The 27972-nt window shown below is 42.9% G+C and overlaps 1 protein-coding gene and 1 long non-coding RNA gene across 6 annotated transcripts in view; one reads left to right on the top strand and one right to left on the bottom strand.

The window, feature by feature from the left end:
- Positions 1-6270: 6270 nt before the first annotated feature.
- Positions 6271-22491, bottom strand: LOC140624559 (uncharacterized). Of its 4 annotated transcripts, XR_012024023.1 has the most exons (5): positions 22288-22481; positions 14965-15092; positions 13250-13421; positions 9626-12506; positions 6271-8430 (listed from the first exon to the last, which is right to left on the bottom strand). It is a non-coding gene; the product is annotated as an uncharacterized lncRNA (long non-coding RNA). The 4 variants fall into 4 exon arrangements; XR_012024022.1 differs by lacking the exon at positions 14965-15092 and having other exon boundaries at positions 22288-22480; XR_012024020.1 differs by lacking the exons at positions 13250-13421; positions 14965-15092 and having other exon boundaries at positions 6272-8430; positions 22288-22477.
- Positions 21268-27972, top strand: part of DPP4 (dipeptidyl peptidase 4) — a 78799-nt gene continuing 72094 nt past the window's right edge. The window contains exons 1-2 of one of the 2 annotated variants that reach the window (XM_072811473.1): positions 21268-21682; positions 22587-22674. In XM_072811473.1, the coding sequence (XP_072667574.1) occupies positions 21617-21682; positions 22587-22674 (154 nt within the window). In that variant the 5' untranslated portion in view covers positions 21268-21616. Of the gene's footprint in view, positions 21683-22067; positions 22223-22586; positions 22675-27972 lie in introns of those variants that run through there. The other variant, XM_072811474.1, reaches the window with a different exon arrangement.

Below are 27972 nucleotides of genomic sequence, written 5' to 3' on the forward strand. Positions count from 1 at the left end.
CATTGATCCATCAGTTCCTACTCCCTTGGTCAAAAACTTCTCCACGGGCATTCATTTCCCACACTTCCAGGTTGTCAGTATGGAGATGCCAAGCCTATTCTTACAGGAACCCAAAGCCACAGCAGCTGAAAAGCCCTGGGACAGTAAGCCACAGGCACACTGAAGAGTCACAAGGAAGGTGTTGTCAGTTACACCTATGGGAAGTAGTAAGTCTGTGAGGAATTTGGTCACCGCAACAGACAGTGTAGAAGTAGATGGAGAGGATTTGGAGTGTTCCACTAGTAGTGTTCCATATTCACCTTTTTCTAGGATAGAAGGTCTGCAACTAGCTGGGGAAATAGATAAGTACATGCCCAGATGGCAAGGAGCCATTCTTAACATGCAGTATGGTGGCAGAGTAACACAAATTATATGTTTCTTCCTGGAGACCTTATGGCAGTCTGTCTTCCATGGGAAAGGAGAAAACAAAGTCTTTTTGCCATTTCCTAAGTCCCAAATCGTATACCTAATGCCTAACAGGAAACCCTCCAAAGTGGGGATCCTTACCATCCCATTTGTTCTCAGATTTGGAACCTAATTGCCAATTCTAGAGCCTAAGGGGAAAAAATTTCAATTATTATTCTTTCTTTTTTAAGATTTTATTTATTCACGAGAGACACACAGAGAGAGGCAGAGACATAGGCATAGGGAGAAGCAGGCTCCCTGTGGGGATCCCGGGACCATGACCTGAGCCAAAGACAGATGCTCAACCACTGAGCCACCCAGGTGCCCCAATTTTTCTTTTTACAAGCATATTCTAGATCATCCAGATGACCACCATATAAACAAAAAAAAAGACACTTTTTTTGTGCTACTTTTTTAGTGTTCATTGTCTGCATTTGTGTTTCATAAGATCAGTTATCATAGCTTATGGCAGTTTTAAAAAGTAGCCAAAAAAAAATTCTGACACTCTTCTCATCAAGGCATCTAGACATGGGGGCCATGCCCCTCCCTCTGGATCTGAGTGGGCTTGTGGCTCACTGTAATGGATAGAATACGATGGAAATGACCTTGTGTGACTTCTGAAGCTAGGGCAGAAAATGTGAAGCAAGTTGTACTTTGTGAGCTGGGACACCCAGGAGCCCTGGGCTGCCATGTAAGAAGCTGGACTACCCTGAGGGTCCCAAGCTGTGAGAAAGCTGACACTGCCTGCAAAGGCATATGTTGAAGCTCCAGTTGACCACACAGCATTGACTACCAGAGTAAAGATGCTGAGTTACCTCCAGCCCCTGAGTCTTCTCAGCAGAGCCCCAGAAATCATGCGGATGAGACAAGCCATTCCCACTGTGCTCAGTCTGAATTCCTGACTCACAAAATCCAGAAGGCATGACAAAATGGTTGTTAGAGCAGCTAAATTTTGAGGGAGACTTCACATATTAAATGAAGGTCAAATAACTTTACAGCCTGTTTTATAGATGAAAGATGCACAACAGTTTTAGCAGCGAGAAGTAGAAGAATTGAATCATCTTAAAACACAAGGTATCATAGGCCCTTGCTTAATGAATTGATTAATGAAATTCATTTTGTGAATTTCTTTCAGCCAAACATAACCCTTCGCATTAAATTAATGTTAATTTGAATTTTAGAATTCATATGGTTTTGTTTTTATTTATTATGTAAATTAATTTTGGTTCTTTGGTTCTTTTTTGTTTAAAAAACTGTAAGCAAAAGAAATTTATATGTAACTAGTTAAAGCTGCTATATATAGAATACATATTATAATAAGAGTAATTTAGGGGCGTCTGGGTGGCTCAGCCGGTTAAGTGCCTGCCTTATGCTCAGGTCGTGATCTCTGGTGTTCTGGGATCGAGCCCTGCACTGGGCTCCCTGCTCAGTGCGGAGCCTGCTTCTCTCTCTGCCTCTGCCTCTGCTCGTGTTCTCTCTCTCTCTCAAATAAAAAAATAAAATCTCTAAAATAAATAAATAAATAAATAAATAAATAAATAAATAAATAAATAGTTTAGGTCAACCCTGAAAAAGTCCTCAAAAATAATTTCCATTAGAAGGATGCATGTAATAATCAGAGATTGAGAAACATTGCCTAATAGTGTTGTCAACCACTTTCTACTTCAAAACTCACCAAAATACCCTATTGTCTATTGCTCTTGGATTAGGTCCAAATCTCTCTGTAAAAAACACAAGGCCCGGGATCCCTGGGTGGCTCAGCGGTTTGGCGCCTGCCTTTGGCCCGGGGCACGATCCTGGAGTCCCGGGATCGAGTCCCGAGTCGGGCTCCCTGTGTGGAGCCTGCTTCTCCCTCCTCCTGTGTCTCTGCTTCTCTCTCTCTCTCTCACTATATCTATCAGAAATAAATAAATAAATCTTAAAAAAAAAAAAAAAACACACAAGGCCCTTCACAATCCACCTCAAATCTTCCCTCCCTTCATCCATTTGCCCTACATTCCAGCCACCCTGTACTTCTCCCCAATCTCCTTGGAAACTTCTACTCTTCCTTTAAAGACTCAGGTCAACTGTCACTTCCTCTGTGCAACCTTCATGGATTCATAGGATTCCATCCACTATGTCCAGGCCTGAAAGAAAACAGGTGACACATTCAAATGGGTAATTTGAAAACATTACCTGAAAGAGGCTATGACTTTTGGTCAACAGATGCAGGCAGCCCACTGTGGAAGGAGCAGGAGATTTAATACCTCACCTCATGTTTACCCCTTCCTATGATCTGCTGCCAGGGTCCTGTTGGCTGAACCCAACCAGAAGCCAAAGGGCAAAGAAACCCACTGATACAGTCATCTGTACAGAGCAGCCTCCCCAGGGAAAAGCCAGGTGGAAAAGGATGGACAGCGGCTATGGGGTGAGAAGGGAACAAAAGATATCCAAGCTCTTTATTTAAATGTGAAAGATAGACATTCTATGGCAATAACCTGTTGTCATGAGTGCCTTCCCACTGGATGCTGACCCTGCCATCATTATCTCCATATTCTCTGCACTTGGAAAAGGGTATGGACAGAGTAGTCTCTTAGAAAGTGTGTACTGAATTAACGAATTAATAAGGGAATGGCACAGATGAGAACAGCAAGAGAATAACTGGTGCTCTTGAAAGTTTTTCAATTTTTATTTTTAAATTTTATCTCCACAGTTGTTTTATTTCTGTCTTTTGGAATACACCCTCTCCCTTTTTTTCTGTAATAAGTTCCTGTGTTGTTGTTGTTTTTTTCCTAAGCAAAGCAGTATTTGTATTGTATTTTCGTTTATTTGAATCTTGTCACTGAGATTTTAGCTCTTCAAGCCAGTTAGGATTATATCTTATAATAAAGCTCATTTTAATCTGTTTTATTTGTGTGTATACGATGGTAGAGCAATTTAATTTATAAAATAGGACACATTTATGGCACATGGTTTAAAATTTTCCCTTCAGTTTTGTACTGATTTCCTAAATTTCTTTACACTATTTGTATGGATCTTGTCAATCAAATTTTATTCCGTATGAGAGATTAATAGAGGAATGCTACATTATAAGCCTTCCAGTTTCCTTGAATGATTTTAGTATTCTGTAACACTTTTTTGTAATTAAGATTTAAATACCCAATCCCTCAAGACTTGCCATACAGAGAGCTGTCAATCAAAGAATTGGCAGGCTCTATGAACCGCATGATGAAGTCTTTATCCCTACTCTCTGATGCCTTCAAGACCAGCTTTTGCGAGCTGATCCTTCATTTCACATGTCTTAGAACTCACTCACACTTCTTATGCTTGGAAATGTAACACACAAAGTGACAACGTAATCCACAGCTAATAAGTTAGCGGCTATAAAAATGAACATTCACATAAACTTGCCAAGCATGGAGGATGGAGGTGTTACACCGTAGTCGTGTATATATGTCTGCCAGGGCAATAGTACATATGCCTTTGGAGATGCTTCTAAGTTATGCAGAGAAGCCGACAATAATTCTTGAACTTTGTTGTCAGGATCCAGTTTCATTTAAGAGCCAAACCCACAGCATCAAAACACTTGGCCATGATCAGCCTCAATCCAGTCGGTGAAGAACACATGTAACACTAGCCCTTGGGTTGCAAATTTTGTGGAAATAGGGCTATCTTGGCTCACTTTGTTGTGTCCTACTTTAGGATATATGCTTTCACTGAAAAAATAATGGTAATGAAGGAGTCCTTGGATCGATTTTCTGTGTATCTTTTAACTCATTACAGAGTCAAGTAAAATGAATAATTATTATTTAGAGAAAAATTTTGATCTCAAATTTATATTATTATTACTAGGTATAAACATGTAATTCAAATGTTTTAAAATTTACATTCAAAATTTAAAATTTTAGGTTTACTCAGTTATAATTAATACTTACAGTAATGTGCCATGAAACTTCATAGTGGCCTAAAATTTGAACCTCGCACCATAAACTGAGCTCTGCCCTTTGAAATATAATTTTGAATTTGCTTATCCCATACAATAGTACAATACAGGATATTTGGTATACAATGCTTTAAACATTTATGAATTCTTGATAAATGCATTTGTTTTTAATGTATTATATTTGTGAATATTGTTTTTAACAAATGAATAAACTCTCTTAATGTCTTTCCAATATGATTTCTTAAAATTGTGTGAGCTTGTGATCACATATGTGAGAGAAGAGCATCTCGAGTCCACTGGAAAGGTGAGCAGAGATTTGTGTTAAATGGAAGCAGAGTTGCGTGTCGATAGAGGAAGAAAGCCAATGTTACCACATGCCTGGTATAGCACATTTAATGGGTCTTATTTTAGAACTTACAAGAACCCCATGAGGTAGACATCTTTTATCCCTATACTGATTCATGTGTTAAATCTCAGGAGGTTTGGATAAATCACCCTAATTCACACGGTTGAGAAATTGAAAGCTGGGATATAAATCCAGATCTAATTAAAAACTGTGTTCTTTTTATTATCCCATATAATCTTCCAATGTACAGAAAGTAAAGCAGACTATAAGCCCTTCAAAGATGGGGGCTCTGCTCAAAGAACCATCGTATATGTGTACTCCTGTCTGTCTGCTTGTCTGTCTGTATCCATTCATTCAACAAGCATATATTTAAAGGTTTACTCTGAGCCAGGCTCAGTGTTAGGCCCTGAGAATACAGTGGTGAATGAGACAAACAAAAGACCCTGTCCTCAAGGGGCTTACAAACTATAGAGCGTTTTGGAAAAGCAAAGAAACTATGGTAATATAGTGTGATCAGACCTACAGGGAGAGGAAGGTGGAGGTGCTCAATGAATTCAGATTTTTGGGATCTGGGAAGGTGACCTGGAGGAAGAAGCCTTCAAGTAGAGACATCACAAGCAAGCAGTTTGTTTGGGTAAAGGAAACCAGCATTGTTGCTAGAGAGAGAGGTCCTGAAGAGGGTACTGAGTGAGCTAAAGGCCTGGAACAAAGAACAGGGAAAAGGGGCAGGAATGGCCAGGGGAAAGGAGGTGTTACAGAGGAATTTATAGACAAAGTTCAAAGGATTGGAAACAATAGGACCACACTCGACTTTGAGGACAATCTCTCTGAGCAAAGTATAGAGACGCAATCGAGGGACAGAGCTGAGGAGGGCAAAGGGGAAAGAGGACACTGGGAGTCAGAAGGCTGCTAGAAGTGGTAGTGGCCTACACTTGGAAGCGGTTTTGGGGCCTGGGAAGTGGGAAGGCCCAGTCTGGAGACTGATGTGAGGGAGGAAGAGCACACTGTGGGCTGTCCCCAAAGGTTTGTTAAGTTCCTCAAGCATATTGAGAGAAAGTGGTAAAGCAACGAATGCAGGTCAAATCCCATCACACAGAACTCCATGGGAAACAACTAAAATTGAATACTCGCCAATAATGAAAATGGAGACCTCTACAAAATATTATGTAGTTATACAAAATAATGAGATCTTGCCATTTGCAACAACACGGATAGACTTAGAGGATATAACACTCAGTGAAATAAGTCAGTCAAAGAATAACAAATACCATGTGATTTCACCCATAAAGAAATCTAAGAAACAAAACAAATGAACAAAGGGAGAAAAAGAGGCAAAAAAAAAAAACAAAAACAAAAAAACAAAAACAAAAACCCAGACTCTTAAATATAGAGAACAAACTGGTGGTCGCCAGAGGGGAGATGGGTTGGGGAAAATAGATTAAGGGGATTAGGAGTACACTTGTCTTGATGAGCACTGAGAAATGTGCAGAATTGTTGAATCATTATATTGTATACCCGAAACCGATATTACACTGTATGCTTTTTTTTAAGATTTTTAAAAATTTATTCATGAGAGACAGAGAGAGAGAGAGGCAGACTCCATGCAGGAAGCCCGATGTGGGACTCGATCCCGGATCCCAGGATCACACTCTGAGCCAAAGGCAGATGCTCAACCGCTGAGCCATCCAGGCATCCCTATTACACTGTATGTTAATTATACCTGAATAAAAAAATTTAAAAAGTAGAGATCTCTCATGAGCTCTCCAGTATAACTATTCCTTTAAGAATCTTAAACTGCAGCATCCAGAGGGAAAAAATCTCTGGTAATAAAGTACTCAAGTATTTAAAGGTATTTCTCTCTAATGGGATTAGAGATCTTAACCTAACTTCCTGGAATTGATAGGAGAGAAGGATTCTTTACCTCTAGTCAAGTGCAGTCATTCTAGGATTTTGCTTTCCACAGAAAAGGATTTGCTCCATGATTAGCAAGCCTGTTAGTTTCCTCCTCACATTTCCGCTGCACCAAGCTATCAGATACTCATTAGCTTCTTTATTAAGACTATTAGATGCATACAAACTTAAAAAGAGCATTAACTCTTTTGCATAATTTAGAATTGTGATTTATTTCTGAACTCGGTATACTGGGACAAAATTATAAAGGAAGAGGGTTACATATGGACATACATCAGAACTTTTTCAACCCCAAAATGTTTCATATATTCCTTGGAATTCTCATTATAACAGTGAATTTAAATCTTTACTGATCATTTTTTATTAGTTTGTGTTAGCACTATTTATTCCTACAGAGTAGTTAAAAAATGTAAAGCTCTTCTAGTGAAATACATAGTCTTCAGCAAGATAAAGGAAGATTTCCCACATCTCTTCAATACAACTCATCTCTGACTCAAAGAACACAACAAAGTGTCATTTCACAAAATGTTACCGACAGTAGGGTTGATAGTAAATTAATATATTTTTCTATAAATTATAAGACTGATATTTAATTACAGGGTACAAAATAAAATAATTATGTCTTCTCCCATCAAGTACTGGTCTATTATAACATGGAACATGGTATTCGGTTTCTATTTTGCAGCTGTATTTAAAACAATATTTGAACTTACCTCCTTAAGTTAATAGCATTATGCTACTATTCTAACTTCAATTTTATGTTTAACCCAGCATAGGATGTATGGTTTTATGAATAGACTTTAGACATATTAGGTTGTACTGTATTAAACTGTTATACTGTGAATCACAAATAGTCAAGGATCAGCAATACCACATGGTTCAAATGTAATCTTCACATACCTGTTTTCTTATCCCTTTGCGTTATCAGGAGGGATTAGCAATGGTCACCCAATCATTAAGTGAATGTCTAAGAAAAATAACATCTATGCATCTGTGCAGCATATATTCCATTAGCCACTAGTTAAAAGTACTTCACCCATAAATAAGCATTAACTTCCTACGGGGACGACTGGATACAAAAGAGGTCCAGAAAACTGATCCTATGTACATTTGAGTTAAGTTTATGATTTTCACTAAGATAATAAAAGAGTTGTTTGTTTTTTGGTAAATTCTGTGCTTGAATAAGACTTCAAAGGGAAATTGCTAAACATAAATGACCTACTTACTAAGCATTGCCTTTCAAAACAATAGGGAGGATAGTTACTGAAAATTATCTACCAGCAATTCTTTCAATAGAGTCTAGGGGGAAAAAAAAGAAAGAAAAAAACCAGTGGTTTTTCTTGGAAAAACAAGAAGATCCATGGACTTTAATTGGAAAACCTGGTTTGTCTGGGCGGTTTTAGTTTACTCCCCTCAAAAGTGAGAATGCCGTGGTCACTCCTCTTTCAAAGCAGCTGTCTGGCCTCGAAAGGACAGAGGGATGTTAGGGGGAGAGATGCAGGCATGGTGCATTCTTGAGCCTCTGAGATCCAGCCAGAAGCTTAAAGCTGTCAGGTGAAGGTCTCTGTAGGGCCAAGGGTTGTCATATTTTGCCACTAGAGGTAGCATATCAGGAGTTGCACAAAATCTTTGGGTAGAGAGAAGCTCTTGCCATTTATACCTTTTTCTGAATTATATTTATATTTATGTATTGATATAAAATAAAATATTTAGATTTATATGAAATTCTACACCTGTTTAGCAGTCTAAGTATCTTGAATTTTTGCATTTCTTTTATCCGTATATGCATTCTTAGTTTCGGAAAACCCTGAGAAAGAAAAAGAAAGGTTATAAACAGGAATGAGAAGATCTGGTCCCCGCCCACAACGTGTGTGCATTCTCCAGTAGAAAAGACGAACCTATCAGAAAGAGTTATAGAATACATCTCTGTACACAATCGTCCTCCTGCCTCAGGGCATCAGTCTCTACTACACACTTAGTGTAGCACCTCCCTTCCCAGAGCCCAAGCACTGCCTCTGACACAAACTGCTGAATGGGATACTCTTCACAATCCCTCCTAGCCAAGGGACTTCATCTGGGAAACCAATTCAGTCCTTTCTTTCTTTCTTTCTTTCTTTCTTTCTTTCTTTCTTTCTTTCTTTCTTTTTCTTTCTTTCTTTCTTTCTTTTTTTAAATAAATTTATTTTTTATTGGTGTCCAATTTGTCAACATATAGAATAACACCCAGTGCTCATCCCGTCAAGTGCCCACCTCAGTGCCCGTCACCCAGTCACCCCCACCCCCCCCGCCCACCTCCCCTTCTACCACCCCTAGTTCATTTCCCAGAATTAGCAGTCTTTCATGTTCTGTCTCCCTTTCTGATATTTCCCACTTATTTTTTCTCCTTTCCCCTTTATTCCCTTTCACTATTTTTTATATTCCCCAAATGAATGAGACCATATAATGTTTGTCCTTCTCCGATTGACTTATTTCACTCAGCATAATACTCTCCAGGTCCATCCACGTCGAAGCAAGCTCCTCTGTCTTTGGGATCTACCTTAACTTTTGTTATGGTGGGGCAATATCTCAGAAATCCTGGCAGGAAAATTAAAATAATACTAGTAAAAAATAATTCTAATGACAGCTCCACTGCCATTTGTGGAGACTGCCATGTGCTCTTTTAAAATGTTTTACCTATTTCCCACACCTCTTTAATCCTTAACTACTGCTCGTAAAGTGCTGCTCCAAAAAGACAATGAGGCAGAGCCTGAGTAGGCAGGCCGCCCACGCTCTCTCTACTGTACCAACGTGGGTGTCGGTCCAGTGTTAGCCACCAAATAACCCAGAGATGGGAACAAAGAATGTTTGTCTGCATGACTACAAAATTCTGACCTGCCTGCCCCACCCTGCTCAAAGTTTCTAGAGAAATCCTGCAATGCATTTTAAAAACCTATTGGGACTTTAAATCTACAAAAAAAGAAAATTGCCAAATATACCCACTACCCAGAGAACACCATCATTACCTGTGTACCCACATCCCCTCTTCCTGGGTCACGTGCCACATGAGGATGTTCTTTTATAGCGGGTAGCTGAAGCCCAGGCTGTCTTTTCCCCAGAAAAGTTGTCCTTTCCCCTCCATCTCAGCTCCTCAAAAGGCAGTTTAGGATTATTGCATGTACATTCCTTTCTTCCTGTGAACATCTGTTCAACATCCTTCAAACTGGAACCCGTTCATGCACAGACCTTCGGGGCACTGGAATACTGATCCATAGCCTTTTCCTCTCACAACTATTTTTAGCCTCGTAAATTGTATTTTTTCAACATTTTAGTCATTTTCATGTCTCTATTTTTTCTCCTCATTTCTCCATGTTGTGTAATATTCCTTTAAGTTATCCATTTCCAAGGAACTCAAAGAACTTGATGATTCAGCCCTCTGCCCACATACCCGCATGAGGCAGGAGGCTCTCCTCCCTGCTTATCTGAGGCATAAAATTGTTTGGCTCCAGTGTAGTTCTGTTTTTCCAGCTGTCAAGCAGCAGCTGACCAGATTTTTTTTTATACACACTGAAAACTGACATGCAGCAAAGTGTGTTATGGAGTGGAAGGGTGGATGCAGAGTCTCAAAAAAGCACAGAAGCAAAATAGAATCTTAGAACTCAGAGTGGCAATGAACCTATGCAGAAAGACGAGCTTGGCAATTTTATTATGTGCCAGGTACCTGGCCAGCTGCTGGAAATAAACAGAATAAAACCTAGTCCTTGGCCCTTCAGAAGAGAAGGACACAAATGAATTAGCATTTATTCATTCAGTGAGTCTGTAAACACATTATGAGCAGCTATTACATGCCAGAATTTATTCTAGGCCCTGAGAGTACATCAGTGAACAACATAGACAAAAATCCTTGGAGATTACTGAATACAAAAATGCATAGTGGATAATTATATGGATTGGAGTGGGGCCTCTTGAGTTCAAATTCCGGCTGTGCAATCCTGGGAGGAAGGTTTGCCTTTCTGTGTGTCATCTGTAAAATCAGGATGGTAACAGTATCTATCGCATAGGGTTGTTAGGAAGATTATATAAGCTAATACAAGAAAAGAACTTAGAAGAATGTCTGGTACATAACATGAGGTCTATACTCTTAGCTATTATTACATTAGATACTCTGAAAATTAATAAAAGGAAGTCTTGTTTAGAATGGAGTCAGAAGGCTGGCAGAGGGAGCTTTCATGCCCTCATCAATGGCAGACCCAAGAGGAGGAGCTGTACCTTGCACTTCCCTGGATACTACTTTACTAACCCAGCAGGAGGAAAAAGGCTTCTCCAACCCCCAACACCCCAACCAACAAGGGATTGTCACAACTCAGCCAGTGAAGAGCCATTATACTTCAAACTCTCAGTTTGCTCTAATAGACTTTGGTTTATAAAGTGCCTCATGACACCTCCCCTCCTTTCCTCTAGAAAAAATAGGTTTTTTCCTTGGTTCTGAAGACTTGCCTATGGTTTTGCCATAGCCAGCATGGCTCCAATTACAATTCTCTGCTATTCCTAAATAAACCCATTTTTGCTGGTAAAGTTACTGACAGGATTTTCTTTAAGATTAACAATAATTATGGGGCACCTGAGTGGCTCAGTCATTTAAGCATCTGCCTTCAACTCAGGTCATAATCCGGGGTCCTGGGATGGAGCCCTACATCAGGCTCCTTGCTCAGTGGGGAGCCTGTTCTCCCTCTCCCTCTGCCTGCTGCTCTGCTTATGCTCCCTCTCTCTGTCAAATAATTAAATAAAATCTTAAAAACAATTACATTACAGAGTAAGAGCATTTCGTTAAAAGAAGTGAGGTATGAGGCTCTCTGGGAGTACAGAGGCAAAGCACCTTACTCAGGGGGTTGGGGATTGGACAAAGTTTCTCAGAGGAACTTGCCACCCTAGTCCAGAAGGTTGAATAGTATTTTGCCCCATGAAAAACAGAGATTGGAGTACCACGTAGAGGAAGGATTGTGTTTGAAGATTTGGAAGCCAAGGAGAGAGCAGTGATGCTTAGAAGTGCGCTTAACTTAGTGTAGGTGTGGGAGGTTGGGAGAAGGGTAAGAAGGAAGCAGAGATCAGATCATGTAAAGGAACTCCGGCTTTCTCCTTCAGCAGAAGTCATTAACTGTAAACAGGAAAGTCACAGAGGCTGCACTGGAGTGAAAGTAAAAGAGGAGAAGCCAGTCAGAGGAGGCTACTGCAGTGACCTGGGGAGGGCGGGGGAGGCGGGGAGCGGAGAGGAAGGCCTAAACTAATGTGCAGGACTTGAGCTTAGGGGAGTGTGGACAAATAGAGATTCTAAAGAAGCTGATGTGTAGGGTCAGGAATGAGTAGACATCAAGGAGGACTCCTGGGTTTCTGGCTTGGGCAATGTGGTGGGTGATACCTCTCCCTGAGGTGAGAGGCTCAATGAGAAGGATCAAACTTGGTGTATGGGGGGCCATTGGGGAGTGAGTATGGGCAGTGCCAGTAATAATGAATGATTAACTTACTGTTAGCTAGCTACATTCCCTCTAATAGGCTTTTGAGTGATCCAGGCTGGGACAACAAGGAGCTCAGGATCCAGCAGAGAGATCCCAACTAAAGATATATGTGGAGAAGTCCAACATGGAAAGCTTCTGGGAGTAGCTGAAATTACTCATTTATTATGTCATTAAATCTCCACCACTCTGTGAAGTAAGTTTTAAAAAAAGACCCACGGGCATATAATAATTGGATGACAGACCCAGGCTTGTCTGACTTTAAAATCTTCACTCTTTCCTCCTCTCCACATTGCCTTCTGGGTGGTACGTCAAGTGGCTGGAAGAAGCAGTTGTTTCTGTGTTCTTGGTTTCGGTACATTGCTGAGTTCACTCCAGATCCACCCTGCTGTAGTTTCTGGAAATACAAATATTAATAAAACATGTCTGCCACAGTCAAAGCAGGGTAAAAGAGACAGAAAGACACAGGTCATTTGATATAATATAGTAAAGGTAGTGACAGAGGTATGCACAGGGTATATTTGCCACCACCTTTGAGAATCAGGAAGGGCTCTGGCCTCAAAAGTCTTGATAAAAGTGCATGTCCAATCATGTTTGTTCATCAGAATAGATGGAGGTTAAGAGCGGAGAAAGGGGTGAAAAGGTGGGGCCTTTGCCTGAGGGAATTCATTTGGAGGAGATATCACACAAAGGGCTACTTGGCATAGAAGGGACAATGAACAGAGAAGACAGTAAGGCCTGGGAGGGAAAGAGAAGGAAGGGTGCCTAGGGGACTGTCACACTCTAAACATCAGATCCATAGCTCAGTGCATTCATGTGGTCCCAGCCTCCTTGCAAAAAAAAAAAAAAAAAAAGCTTTTGGGGGGCCAGGAAAGCCCAGTCATCTCTGGAATTTGGTCTTGGATTTCGCTAGCAAGTTTGGAGGATTAGCAATTGTAAACACATTTGTAAACACTGTGATCTCCCTGATGGGCCTGACTTGTTCACTGGGCCATTCCCAGGACACTGCCTGGCAAAGTAGCATTTCAATAAGTACGAACCTTGATGGAGTTAAAGCTAAATGTAAATAAACAGTTAGTTATATTCAGAATATTAAAAAGTTTTTCTAAAATACATTGTACAGCTACGTAATAGATTTACCATGTTGATATTGTTTGGTCTTCTGAGTAAGAAGCCAGAGCCCTGAGTTGCCCATTGAGGAACTCTGATGGTCATATTTGTGGCCATCATCTAGTTTCTATCTGAAAGATGTTGAATGGTCTTTGCAATGTTACTCATAACCACATGACCTGATTTAGAATCAATCTTCTGACTGAAAGAAAAAAAAAAAGGAATCAATCTTCTGTTAAAAAAGAATGCCACAGACCCAAAATGGAACCACATAAACCAAGTCACCAAACCAAGGCTTAATATCTAATCTAATTGCAGTCCCAACCTCCTCCATAAATGCAGCCTTCATGGGACACTCAGGAATTTTCTGATCAGCACCAATCAGGTCATTTGTCACATGGGCTCACCATCCCTGAAAATAAAATGGGGTGATCCACTTTAAAAGATCCTCTGCCCTTCCCCCTAAACGAAGGTTACCTTACCTAGAATAATCCTCTCTTTTTCTTTTGTTAATAATTTCCTTCTCCCACCTTACTTTCCTATAAATACCTTCTGTTATATACAACTCCTCAGAACTTCCTTCTTCCTGCTAGATGGGATGCTGCCCGATTGATGAATTGTTTAATAAAGTCAAGTAGATCTTCCACTTAGTTGAATTTTATTTTTTAACGCTTCTAATCAAATTCATAATCCATTGTTTCTTGTGAAATATTTTATAGTTTGTCTGCCAACATATTAATGCTAACACACCAGTGGATGTGACAGAAAGTCTTAACCAGAAAAGATAAACATTTGTTTTGCTTTTGTTTTTGTTTTTAAGAGATAAACATTTGTAATGAAATCCTCAAGAAGTAGTCACTTGAGCACTGAATCTTTTCCTGGGCACCATCAAAGTCAGAGTCAACATGTAAGTATTCAACAAACTCAGTCGTCGTGTATTTTTCTGTGTAAGACTCCCCTTGAGTGACAGACCAGAGTTTTTTAGCAACGGCCTCTATTTCCAAGCATCTTTGAATATTACAACTGCTATAGTCAAATGGCCACAAAATGTGGACACATTATTTGAATTATTAAGATGCTGTGGCTGATAAAGGACTAGACAAATGATGGTTTAACAGCTTTTGGGGTGCTCAAAGAAAACAAAGACCCATGAATAAGGGATGCTTGCTACTGAAACACTGGAACATAGAAATGAGAGAATTATTATTTATGGCGTCTTTTTAAATGTGTAAGGTCTTCTATGGTTACACTTTCATTCCATGTTATGGAAATAAACAAAGACCACCCAAATTAGAACTATCAAAGGCTATTTTTTTCAGAACTTAATATAGTAAAGAAGTCAGCCATCATCACTTGGCATTTGGACTCAAAGGCAGGGAGGGGAGTGGGAGTGCTTTATAGGAAAAAAAAACAAAACAAAACAGGGGGACTTCAAGTATGCTCTGATGGGACATTATTGGCATGGGAAAACAGGAGGCAAGCTAACTAGAAGTGGAATATTTTGCAAGATTGGATTGGGGAGCATATCCATCTTTTTTTGATTAGTTCCAAGGTAGAGGCAAGGGAAGTTGGTAGTCATTGACCAGGTCCTGACCACTCTGGGCAGGTTGCTATAGAGGTTGTGAGACAGAATCCAATTGTCATATATGGTCTGGCCATTATCTGCATGCATATGCAGTTTCTGAGCATTAAAATGTCAGAGCTTAGTGAGGCACTTGGGTGGCTCAGTGGCTGGGTGTGTCTACCTTTGGCTCAGATCATCATCCCGGGGTCCTCGGATTGAGTCCTACATCAGGCTTCTTTCAGGGAGCCTGCTTCTCCCTCTGCCTATGCCTCTGCCTCACTCTCTGTGCCTCTCATGAATAAGTAAAATCTTAAAAAAAAAAAAAAAGGAAAGAAAGAAAGAAAGAAAGAAAGAAAGAAAGAAAGAAAGAAAGAAAGAAAGAAAAAAAAGATTTCAGAGGTTAGCTTTCCCAGAATGAACTCAGTATATCTACCATATGCTGGAACCAGCACTCTAAAGGAGTAATGATAGGCTGCTGATCCTGAGTAATTGCCACATTTTTGTTGGAACTGTGTCTTAACTATATAGCAAGCATTCTCAATGAGGGCAATATAACCCCAAGGGACTTTGGGGGCAGGGGGGGCGGCAAAAAATGTTACTCTTCTTATATTTAAAGCACAGATATATAGAGAATATATTGTACATAAAGAGACATACGGTATATCTGTGGTCTTTAAGTTTCATAGGGAGTTGATTAGAAAAAAAATATCTAAAATAGTAAAACAGGTCTGGAGTGGGGAAGGGTAGAGAATATAATAAAAAGAGAGAGAGAGAGAGAGACTATAGAGCCTTCCTAAGTACTTCTACCTATAACTATTCTTTCCAGCCACGGAACTAAATAGCATCTGACCACCCCTTTTTAGACTGTATTTGCTGTGCAGTTTCTGGCTCTTCAAACTTGTTCCTAATTGGTTTAGTTTCTGTTTGAAACACTACAACTATTTCTTCTCTCAAAGCATGGGGAATATTACCAGAATAGAGGTCTCTGCGTACACCCGTAGCAAAGACTTCCATGTGGTATCATTAAGAAGATCCAACTTCCCGTGGAGGTTGACCTCCAACCCCTCTCTAGTTGTCTCTTACCCATCCAGCATAGACTTCCATCTGATTCTCGCAGCTGAAGTTCAAGTATGACCTTTCTCTGGCAAAAACTTCAGTGGCTCCCTAGCACCTGCTAAATATTGAATTTAAGTCTGAAGAATATTCCACAATGGACCATTATTTCCCAACATTCTCAAATACCCTGCATCCTGGTGAAACTAGGCCTAATAGGTATTCCCTGAAGCTCTTCCAACTTTTTCATTCAGCCTTTGAGTGCAGTTATTTCTTTGGCCCCAAAGTTCTCCTTTCTATATACTTAAATCCATAGGAGTATCCAGCTAGCTAGCTGTCTTAAATATATCTCTTGGTAGAACTGAATTTTGTTGCAAATGGATTCCATTAAGAATACAAGCAGAATAATCTTCCAAACTATAGTTGGTAGGAAAAGCAGAAAACTGAACGGAAACAGATGGAGTCAATGTTGAAGGTAACCTGTAAAGTGAGTTTCAATCTGGATTTTAAAGAAAGCGAGATGTGAGATTGGCTTGGGCAGCAGGAGTTCATTCCAGATAAGTGGGGCAGGTTACATGGAGACTAGGTGTCCACTGAGCAAAAGAGCAAATAAAAACCTTTGTACTTACTTTACTTATCCTCCAGGGCCAAGGCCAAGGAGGAAAATCTGTTCTGTTCCCTCACTACCCCCTCTGCCCTCACCAGCCTCCCTCTCTCCCTTCCTCCTACAGGTGAGATCCCATTTCTTCCATGCATCTGGTTCCAACCCCCAAGAGCACAGAGAAAGATTTAGGATATTTTTTCTTCACTTATCATTTCATGTTGTTGTTTTTTCAACACTTACTGACTACTGTTGTGTTCTGAGCATTTCCCTCGGCCCTGGAGAATAAAGGATGGAAAGAAATGATAAAAGAATAAATGGAACATTTCCAATCTTGATGAGGAGATGATTTATCAAATAACACATACTATAATGGTGTTGGGGGTTTATTTGGTTATTTTTCATGTGGACTCTCCCATTCATTCCTCAACCTTCCCTTCCCTGCCCAGTACCCAATGCGGCTGACCCCTATAGGCAACATGTCCTATTACCCAGGCTCCTTTGCCCTCTGCCCTTAGTTGGGTTCAGCCAATGGCAGGTACCAGCAAGATATTAAAGAGAAGTAGAAGAAAGGGACCAACGTACTTATTCCTTTTGCTTTTTATCTACTCTGCACTGCAATCTGACACTGGCTGCATCTTTGCAGAGCAATAGCTGACTCTAGGTGACCCTGCCCCCAACATTCAAGGTTCTTAAAAGGGGTTATTCTCATAAATAGCTACAGGGATAACATGATAACCAGAGCATTTCACCTGCAGTGATGTGGTTCACTCATCAGCAAGAACGAAGGAGATGGGCAGTATTCTAACCAGGGCTGGATTTAAGCGATCAGAAAAATTCTAGGACTGGGACAGAAATCTCCCTTAAGTTGCCATCATAGAAATTCACAGCCTCTCATCAAGTTTTCAGACTCAAATCATGCATTCTCAAGCCAGAATGCCATGTTTAAAATGAAGGCCAGATCTTTTTGAGGAAGGAGCCTGCAGTGCTGCTGCACTGCATACCTCAAGTCTTCTTGCAAGTCTTCCTTGGGATGGTACAGTTGACTTTGAAAATGACCCATGAAAAGGGACACGCTCAGACATCTGAGGGGTTATTAAACACTGGTCCTAGGTTTCTACTCATTTCTACAGAGTTAAAACACACTACGGCCCAGTGGTGTATTCGTTTCCTATTGCTGCTATAACAAATTACCACAAAGCTGGTGGCTTAAAGCAACACAAATGTGTCATCTTATGGTTCTGGAGGTGAGAAGTCTGAAAGAGGTCCTACTGGGCTCAAGTCGAGGTGTCATCAGGAGTGCATTCCTTCTAGAGGCTAAGGGGAAAAATCTTTTCCTTGCTTTTTTCAGCTTCTAGAGTCTTCACTCCTTGGCTTGTGGAGAGACATTATAGTAATAAAGACCAAGAGGAAGCCTCTGGAACTGTCCCTCCTTCATATCTATATGGTAAAATCAAAAGTAATACCACATCCCTGCGCAAGAACAGAGATTAGGGTCACTACCTAAGAAACCAAAAAAATGCAAGAATGCTGGTTCTCTATCCTATACTCAATTAATTTCCCTGTTCAGCCAGTGCAAAAGTAAAATGAATTCTGGAAAATGATTACAAGTCAATCTAAGCTGCCACTTCTAGGGTGGTGATCTTACTGGGTCAAACATTACAGTCCCAGTATCTGGGGGCTATTTACCTGAATACTTTTTTCTTGATCTAATTAATAAGACCATCCAAAAGAGTTTGCCTTAACTTAGGAGGGTCAGCAGTGTAGTTTTACCATCTTACCTCACAGCTACATCAACTCTCTTCCTCCCTGTCAATAATATGGTCTCCTGGGACCTTGATCATCTTGATATCCCATAGAACATTCACACTGGTCCATCACATGAGTAACATGATGCTAACTGGATCTCAAGTACAGTAAGTAACAATTTCTTTATGTGCTGTAGTAAGACTGAGATTAAATCCCATAAAAATTGTTCAAAGTTTCAAGGAATTCAGTAGTCCAGAGCATGTCAGGCTATCTTCTTTGAAACAATAGTAAGTCACTATTCCTTGCATGCCCACCACGAAAGGAACAATGTTTGCCAGAACTCTTCAGATTTTGGAGAAACAATATACCACAATTGGATGTGCTTCTCCAACCCATTTGCTCAGTACCCTCTAGAATTGTCTGTTTTGAATGAAGCCTGGAACAAGAGAGGGCTTCTAAGTCAAGGCTGCCCTGATGTTTGGATCTTAATGACCTAGCAGACACAATAACTATTAGACACACCTGTGGCAGACAGAGATACTGTACAGAGCTTCTGGAAAACTCCAATATGAGAATCACAGAATATATGCCTGGGCTTCTTAGAGAAAAGTCATGCCCTCTTTGTCGATTTATTAGTTATCTATTCATGTGTAATAAAATACCCACAAAACTTAGGGGCCCATCTTAGATTTTGGTTACAGCAGTGAACAATGATTCACTATATGAAAATCGACCCCTCTCTTCCTATAGGGCCCTGGTAGAGAAAGAATGCATGATCATGACACACCAAGCATATTAGCGTGCTACCAAAATACCACAAACTGATTTCTTACAAATCAGAAATGGATGGTCTGTCTCACAGTCCTGGAGGCTAGAAGGCCTGGATCAAGAGAAGAGCAGGGTTGGCCCCCTCTGAGCTTGTGAAAGAAGAACCTGTCCCTAATTTCTCTCCTTGGCTTATAGATAATCATCTCCTTGCATCTTGTTACATCATCTTCTTTCTATACGTGTCATCTGTGTCCAAATTTCCCCTTTGTATAACCAGTCATGTTAGATTAGAGCCCACCCTAATTATTTCTTTTTCACCCGATTACTTCTGTAAAGACCTTATTTCCAAATAAGGTCACTTTCTGAACTACTGGGGATTAGGACTCCAGTATGTCTTTTCTGGGGGAGCAGCATCTCATTATTAAGTGAAAACAGTATTTATAAGATATGCCAGGAGAGCCTAAATGGCCCGGCAGGCACAAGAAAATCACAAGAGCAGAGAACTTGGCCTCCATGATGGCTTTTCCCACTGCTTCCATGTCTCTCCCTCAGCACACACCTGTCGTTTCTGGGGAGGTCTGGATAGCCAGGCCACAGACGGAGGAAGTGCCAGCCTTCTGCATAGTGAGCTGGCCCCAATCCTAAGTGGATGGCTGCCAAGCCACAGCCCCGCTCAGGGCTGCCCTGAAACACCATAGGAAGAGAAATCTTCCTAAAGGACAGAACTTTTATTACAGCTGTTTTTCCATTTTGTATGGAAAGAGAGATGGCCTGATACAAGATCAACACTGACTCAAAGGTGGTAGCTAATGTGTTGGCCAGCTGGTTCCTTAGGGACTTGGAAAAAACAAGACTGAAAGACTGGTGATAAATCAGTTGCAGTAAGGGAGATTTGGGAAAGATTATCTGGGAGTGGGAAGAGTGTCTCATGGAATGTCCCTCCAGGGAAGAAGATTATCTGGCCCACGGATGTCAGCCAAACTTCCCCCAGCATCCCCTTGCTGGATGTACAGGCATGAAAGTCTAGCATGGGCTCAGCTGTATTGCCTTCACTCCCCAAGGCTGATGTGACTGTGGCTTCCCACTTCCATTGCTTTGTGTAGAACGGAGGTGAACCCTGAGCCCCCAGTATGGTGCCATTCTCTGTAGTCCTTGTTGGATGGCTCTTTTCACAGTTCCTGCTCCCAGGCTCCAGTAGCACTATCGACTCACCTTGTGAACAGGTGGAAAGGGGAGGAGCGATCTGAGATATACTTGGAAAAGCAGACTGGAGAGGAATTGGTGGCCACGTGAATATAATAGGAGAATGGAGAAGAAAACCTGAGATGACTGAAGTTTTCAGGTTTTGTGAATGGTGAATGGGAACACTTTTAATGAAAACAGAAAAAAAAACAGAGATGATCAGAGAAGAGTAAGGAGAGACGGAGGAAGGGGGTGAAGAGTGCAGTGTGAGCCTCTGGGGGTGGGTGTGGGGAGCACGTGTAGGTATCATGAGCAACCAGGGGGCAAGAGGGAAAAAAATCCCTGCGTTTAGAAGCCAAGTCAGTACTTGAGATGAAGGGTGAACACTGGAATCTCTTCCTAACCCTGCGCTACTGTCCCACAGGACTTCACATGCTTAATCTTTTACCTCTAACTATGGACACAGAGCATTTGCTTTTCAGCTGCAGTGAACAAGCCGAAGAGGCCTATAAGGGGTGGGAGTACTTATCCTCAGGAAAGGAAGGAAGGAAGGAAGGAAGGAAGGAAGGAAGGAAGGAAGGAAGGAAAGGGAGACCCTAAAGGCAAATGTTGACCAGGTATTTTAAACTGAAAGTGCCAAATGCAGGGACCTCGTCTGTCTGGTCCCATTTCTCTCTCTACAGCGACTGAAAGAAGGAAAGAGGGTCGGGGACCTTGTAGCCACTCAAATATTTGGGGAGTGGACGGAATAAATGGGAATAAATGCCACAGAGGACAGGGAAGGAAGGGAGGAAGGGAGGAAGGGAGGAAGGAAGGAAGGAAGGAAGGAGGGAAGGAAGAAGGAAGGAAGGAAGGAAAGAGGGGAGGAAGGAAGGAAGGAGGGAAGGTAAGAAGGAATGAAGGGAGGGAGGAATGAAGGAAGGAAGGGAGGGAGGAATGAAGGAAGGAAGGGAGGGAGGGAGAAAGGAAGGAAGGGAGGAAGGAAAGAAGGAAAGAGGGGAGGAAGGAAGGGAGGAGGATAGGAAGGAAGGATGGGAGGAAGGAAGGAGGGGAGGGAAGGAGGGAAGGAGGAAGGAAGGAAGGGAGGGAGGGAGAGAGGGAGGGAGGGAGGAGGCACCTACAGGGCCAGTGGGGAGCTGGGGAAGGGCGAAGACTCATGGAACCTTCTTCTCTTCCCTAAACTCTTTGCAAGACTGAAAGATGGGAGTGAATCAACCATGTGAAGTGAAGGTCAAGAACTGGGGCTGAGGGCAGGCCCCAAGGAGTCCGAGCTGAGACCCTTGGACAAGTGCCTTAACCTTTCTGTGCCCAGCTTGTCTCCCTGTAAGATAAACGCGATAAATGCTTAGGGCAGAGCTGCTGGGAAGAGTAAGCTCCACGGAAGTGTGACTGTTAGTTTTGGCATCTCATGAGGAGGTAAACCTGCGGGACAGGCTGGGAATTCCCCGCTGGCGGAGGGGGCCTTCAGGAGTCTTCGCGAATGAACCACCGCCTTGTGTCACCTGGCCTTCCGGGAGCTGGGGCCCCCCACAGAGCCCGAGCCACGGTGAGCGCCCCGCACCCGCGCCCCGCCCGCACCTGCGCTCCGCACCTGCGCCCCGCACCTGCGCCCCGCATCTGCGCCCCGCACCTGCGCCCCGGGGCCGCTCCGCCCGCTCCTGCGCCCCGCACCTGCGCCCCCGCACCTGCGCCCCGGGGCCGCCCCGCCCGCACCTGCGCCCCGCACCTGCGCCCCCGCACCTGCGCCCCGGGGGCCGCCCCGCCCGCACCTGCGCCCCCGCACCTGCGCCCCGGGGGCCGCCCCGCGCGCCGGGCACCGGGGGAGGCGCCTCTGGGGCGCCCGCGGCCGGGATGCCAGCGCCCCGCGCCCTCGCCCTCGCGCCCTCGCGCCCTCGCCCGCCGCCGGCCCGGGCCTTTATACGGAGCGGGCCGGGCGCTCACTAATGTTTAACTCGGGCCCAAGCGGCGGGCGCGGCGGGACTGGGCGGCCCGGGCGGCGGGGCCGGACGCGCGTCTCCGGGGCCGCCTGACTTGAGGCCGCCGCCTGCGCCCCGCGCTCAGTTCCGGGCCCGCGCCGAGGATGAAGGTGAGTGCGGGCGCCTCCCGCCCCGCGCCGTCCAGGTGCCTCCCGCCACGCGCCCCCGCACTCACCCCGAAGTCCGGCAGCGGGGCCGGGGGCTCCCGGGGAAGCGCGGGGCCGCCCTCCGGCAGGTGGCGGGACGTCCGGCCCGGGGCCCCGGGAGGCGCACGGCCGCGCGGTCGCCGGCTCCTCGCTCCTCGCTCCCGGGCTCCGCGGGCGCCAACGGGCGCGCGTGCCCGAGGTCAAGGGCGGCCGCTCGGCAGCCTCCGCGCTGCGGCCCCCTCGGCCCCCTGCACCCCCCCCCCCCCGGGACCCCGCCGGGCCGAGCCAGGGGCTCGCCCTGACCCGACGCCCTCTGCCCGCCTTGCAGACGCAGTGGAAGGTGCTCCTGGGACTGCTGGGGCTTGCTGCGCTCGTCACCGTCATCACCGTGCCCGCGGTTCTGCTCAGCAAAGGCAGTAAGTTTGAAACATTTGCAAAAGATTTAGACGGTTGGAGACCAGGGTCAGGTTCTCTGTCACCGCGCTGAGGCGACCAGGGATCCCGCCGGGGGCTTGGACCCGCGAGCCCGGCGGCCGCCGAGGCTTCCCCGCGCCCTTGCTGCTCCTGGAGAGCGCGGCTGCGTGCCCGGCCGGCTCCCGCTCAGGCTGCCAGAGCCTCCTATCATAAATGCATACTTCCTGACATCGGGACAAGTCTTCGGATTTCTTTTCTTATGAAACTTAAGTTTAAAGGTTTCACTTTAATATGATTTACATTAAAAAAAAAACAAAAACAAAAACCCAAACCTCTGTAGTTGTGATGTTCAAAGGAACAGATGTGGTGTCCAAAGGTCTCCAACAGTAGATGTCAGAAAAGGAGGGAAGAAGTAAGGGAGGGAAAAGCCCCAGAATACAGTTTTGAGAAAAGTCTACACGGGGAACCCAGGTTCTTTTCCTTCTGGGATGATGAAAAATGCATTAATCAGAGAGTTAAGATGCAGAGAAATAACTACTTGACCATTTGTAGAAATATATCATAATAAATCATAAAGCTGGTGTATATACAGGGTAATACTCTGGGGGGGTGGGTGGGGGTGGAAAGAATCAGTAATGTTTGGTGGATTCTTTGATTTAAAGCCAGCTTCGTTTTTTTTAGGTTTCCTGACCCAGTTCAGCTCTAGCTCTTAATATAAAACGTCCCTGTAATGGGATACACATTATTGGATGCAAACAACTGAGAATATCTAGTTTGGGTTTCCTCTGGCCTTACTTTCCTCTTAAGTAAATATTTACTTTCGTTTCAGTATTACACATTCTAGTCGGCCAACTGAAGCATTCTCTCTGGATGGTCTAGTCAACCAGGAAATGTGCAGACAGTGCTCGCACACTGAGGGGTCTTCTCCAGATTTCAAGGTGACAGCTCGGAATTAGTTTGCGAAGCTGTCAAGAACTATGTTTGCCTGAGGATTTCAGGGTCAGGGCAAAGGTGCCAAAGGTTAAATACCTGAGTGGGTTGACCTATTGATGATTTTTAGTTAAGCAAGCAAATGGTTGCCACCATTTTAGACAATTCAATGGCAGACATCAGTTCCCTTACATTTGACTTAGTTGTGTTAAAATAGAACTGTTTTCCTAAAATCATACTTTATACATTTAAACGACCACACACACAAAGCCTTGTTGTAAGAAAAGAATGGGCCGTCCATACAATCAATAAATATCATGCTACTTGCTGCAAATATAAAGATTAATAAAATTAATAAATTAATTTATAAAGGTCTCTGACCTCAAGAAGCTTATAACTACTGGGAAACGAATACACAAAAAATCAAAGTAACCTGGATAGCCCATTTGTCTCCAGAATGTCGCTGAGGCACCAGGGCATCACTGGAAGGATGGGCATAAAACTATAATTATCAGAGCATCCCTTAAGGCAAGTTGGAAGGAATACTTGAGTTTGATAAACCACTTGAAATAGGCAGTGCAATGGCCTGGGGGCCTGAGTCATGCAACAGCCTTCTAGAGGTAATTTGCTTTGTGGGGTAAGGCAGGCAGACTGGGAAGGGGCTGTCTTGCCATTTCCTTAGTCTCTTCCCCAAATGAAATTTGTACAAGTATTTCAGGAACATTTTTTTTTTTAAATGGGGATTTCTCCAGAGATTCACATGTCTTCATCTAAACATTATGATTTGATTTATCAAACATCCCAGTAGATTAGAAAGATTACTTCTGGGAAAGTCAGGGAAGTCTTTTCACGAGAAGTTTCTTCTAAGGGGATGCTTGAATAGTTGATATCAGTGTCTGGAGATAAGGTTTTACAGAAAGTGTAAACACCTTGCGAGTCTTAGAGACACAAGATCACGTCCTGTAATTGGATCAGAAAAGGACTCCTAGCAAAGAGGAAGGTGAGCAGCAGCAAAAGGAGTTGATTTTAACCTGTGGGTGATGAGAACCACTGGAGAACTTTGCACATGCCTGGACTGGTGGGCATGACAGTGGGAATGTGGGTTGAGTGGGGCAAGGCTGGCGGGGAAGCAGGGAAGTGTCCCAGAAGACTGATGATGCACAGCAGAATTTGGAGGCTCAGGCCCTCAAGCTACTCAGAAATGTGAACAATTAGACTTTGGTAATTGATTCAATGTAAAAGGAAGGAGAGGGTGGCTAAGGCTGCCTTGTTGGGCAACTAGGTGAATATATGGTTTCATTGTGGACTTTATTTACACTTAAGAAATAACACCCAAGTTATTTCTTTTCTCATATTTCTTAATTGGCATGTAAATATATTTGAGGAGAAAGGAGAAATCCTCCGGTTTCAACTGCTGCTTTATCATAGGGGACAGAGTTGAAAGCTCAGGAATGTGGCATTTTCACTAAATCAACAATCTCGTTCCCAGGCTGTGCCACGTGAAGGACAGCTTTCTTACAAAGAATCCAGAGTTACCACCCCAGAAGTTGTTCGCCATATTGCCAATCTAGTTTTAAAGTAAATTAAAAAAAAAAAAAAGTACTGGGCAGGTAAAGAGGATAGGAGGTAGGAGAGAATAAATGGACAGGAAAGGAAGGAAAAGAAAAGAAGGAAAGGGGAAGGAGGAAGATTTAGAAAAAACAAAGCCCTACATCATGTGGAAAGCTAAGACATAAACAGCCAAAAAGAAGGAGGAAGGAATGAGCAAACTGAAGTTCATCCCCTGAAAAGTTGGTTTAAGAGAAGGTTAAGTATTTCCGTATTAAACAGTGACTTCAGCAGAACTAAACACACCCAGAAGAGAGAGAGACAGACAGAGACAGAGACAGAGAGGCATGAGCTTAATACTACTGTAGGATTTTTTTTAATATTTTATTTATTTATTCATGAGAGACACACACACAGAGAGAGAGAGAGAGAGAGAGAGAGGCGGAGGGAGAAGCAGGCTCCATGCAGGGAACCCGATGCGAGACTTGATCCAGGGACTCCAGGATCACGCCCTGGGCTAAAGGCGGCACTAAACAGCTAAACCACCGGGGCTGCCCTGTAGGATTTTTAGAATAAAAACTCCCTGAGGTCAGGAATTATTCATTTTGTCGAGCAAAAATAAAAGTTCACCTCTTCCTGTATGTATGTATGTATGTATAATAAAGGATTGTATTTTTATTTTAAACCCTTCAGATATCCAATTATAGAAGGATATTACATGTAAGCATTCCATTTCCCAGAGAATCAGCAGTAAACTAGGTAAATATACTTTACTCTTAATGAAAGCATAGAAATCCTCGTGGCTTAGCAATTCCTTTATTTCCCCCCTCACTTTATGTCATAGGCTGTGCTTTTGAAATCTTTGTCAAATAGTTTCATTATTGAGTTGTTATTTGTCAGATAGTTTTATTTTTGAGTTTTATTATGGGATAGAAATGTATCTGTTCTTCTTTGGTCCTTTCCACTATTTGAGCAGTAAATTTCCTCAATATCTTCTTTCAGTGCATAGGAAATTTGACTGCTCAGCCATCCATCATCAGTCATAGAAGGAAACCCAAATGTGAAGGAGACAGGAATAATCAGAGAAAGAAAAGATAACATCTATGAAGTTTGCCCGAGGAAGTCCAGGATCTATTCCAGGTTTAAAAGCCCATAAATGTGCCTGAATGAAAGCTTTGTATATTTCAGAGGACAATTTCTAAACAGTGAGCTCTGTAAAAGCTCCAGTTGACTCCAGCTAGCTCAGTTGACTCTTGTCAACCTTTGTCAAGTGCTCATGAGGTCAGCGGGTTGGTCTTTTTCGGGCCAGCTATTGTGGTTCCCTGGCCACAGTATGTGACTTAAATTTCTCTCTTAGACATCTTGCCTCTCATCCCAGAAGGGATCAGACAGAAAAAGGGAGGACTGTGTGCCCAGTTGATGGGTAGAGAGAGACAACAACGTAAGATGACCGAATAGAGCTGGATCAGTGTACTTAACAAAGTGCTGATGCCCATGGGGAATGTGAATACATGCAGGACCCCCTCGCTCGAGGAAGAGAAGGTGTGAAAACATGTAATAACAGTTAACACGTGTTCACTCTGTGCCGGGTATTGGGCTGAGGGCTTTCAGTGTCCTTCTCGGTTGATCCTTATAAGGGACAACCCTTTAGAGAAGTACTGTTTTCATCTTCATTTTTACAGAAATGCAAATTTCACTTTAAGATACTGCTTTAGTTATTCAGTGATGCGTAATGAATTACCCCAACACTTAAAACAACATCTGTTATCTCACAATTTCTGAGAGTCAAGAATTTGGCAGTGGCTTAGCTGGGAGGTTCTAGCTCAGGGTCTCTCATGAGGTTCTAATCAAGATCTCATCTGAAAGCTTGCCTGTGGCTGGTGGATCCACTCTCAAGCTCCGTCATGTGACCATTAGCTAGACATCTCAGTTCCCTACCATGTGGGCCTTTCCACGTGGTAGAATGAAGGATCCCAGAGAGCAGCCAAATAGGAGGCCACAGAGCCTCTTGTGACCCAGCCTCAGAAGTGGTGTGCCACCACTTCTGCTATATTCTACTGTATAGAATGAACCAGACCTGCTACAACGTGAGAGGGCATTACAAACAAGGACAGAAATGCTAGCAGCAGACATCATCGTGCATCACTGTAGAAGTTGTCTACCTTTGTTCAAAGCTCCACAGAGTTGAGATACACACTCAGGCAAGGTGGCTCTAAAGCTGATGCTCTCAAACTCCAAATCATTCTGCTGGTTTTGATCAGGTGTAAATTCATGTGGCCATATTAGCATAAAGTTACAATTTCCCATGTGTCTGCCTATATTATAATTTCATGGCTGCTAATCCCTGGATGCCAAGTGTTCTTGGGAAACATACGTGCTGCTCTTGCCTCCATTCCTATGTAAATCTGTAGACAGGCAGTGACTTCTCAGGGTTGACATCCTACCCTTTGGACTGGTCTTATTCAGTATTTTTGCTAATAGTAGGTCCAGGTTTGCTCCTCACGCTCAATTACACTTACTTTGTTTCTAATGCATGTTACATTATTTTATTTGATCTTCACAGAACAAATCCATTAAGGTATTATTAATATCTTGACTTGTTACACTGAAGAAACTGAGGAATAGAAATTTAGGGCTTTGTGAGTAAGCACTAGAACTTGGAAGTCCAAGTCTTTTGACTTTTAGACTTTCCTGAGTCTGCTGATTTCCATCCATAGCTGTTTTAAAGAAATGCTTAGGTGGGAATTTTTGTAAGTGAATGATTAATAATGGCTTTATGGTTTGATGCTGACCCTTCCACTGTAAATCAATTATCTTGTAAA

Source organism: Canis lupus, chromosome 34 (assembly GCF_048164855.1).
Source record: "Canis lupus baileyi chromosome 34, mCanLup2.hap1, whole genome shotgun sequence".
Taxonomy (NCBI): Eukaryota; Metazoa; Chordata; class Mammalia; order Carnivora; family Canidae; genus Canis; species Canis lupus.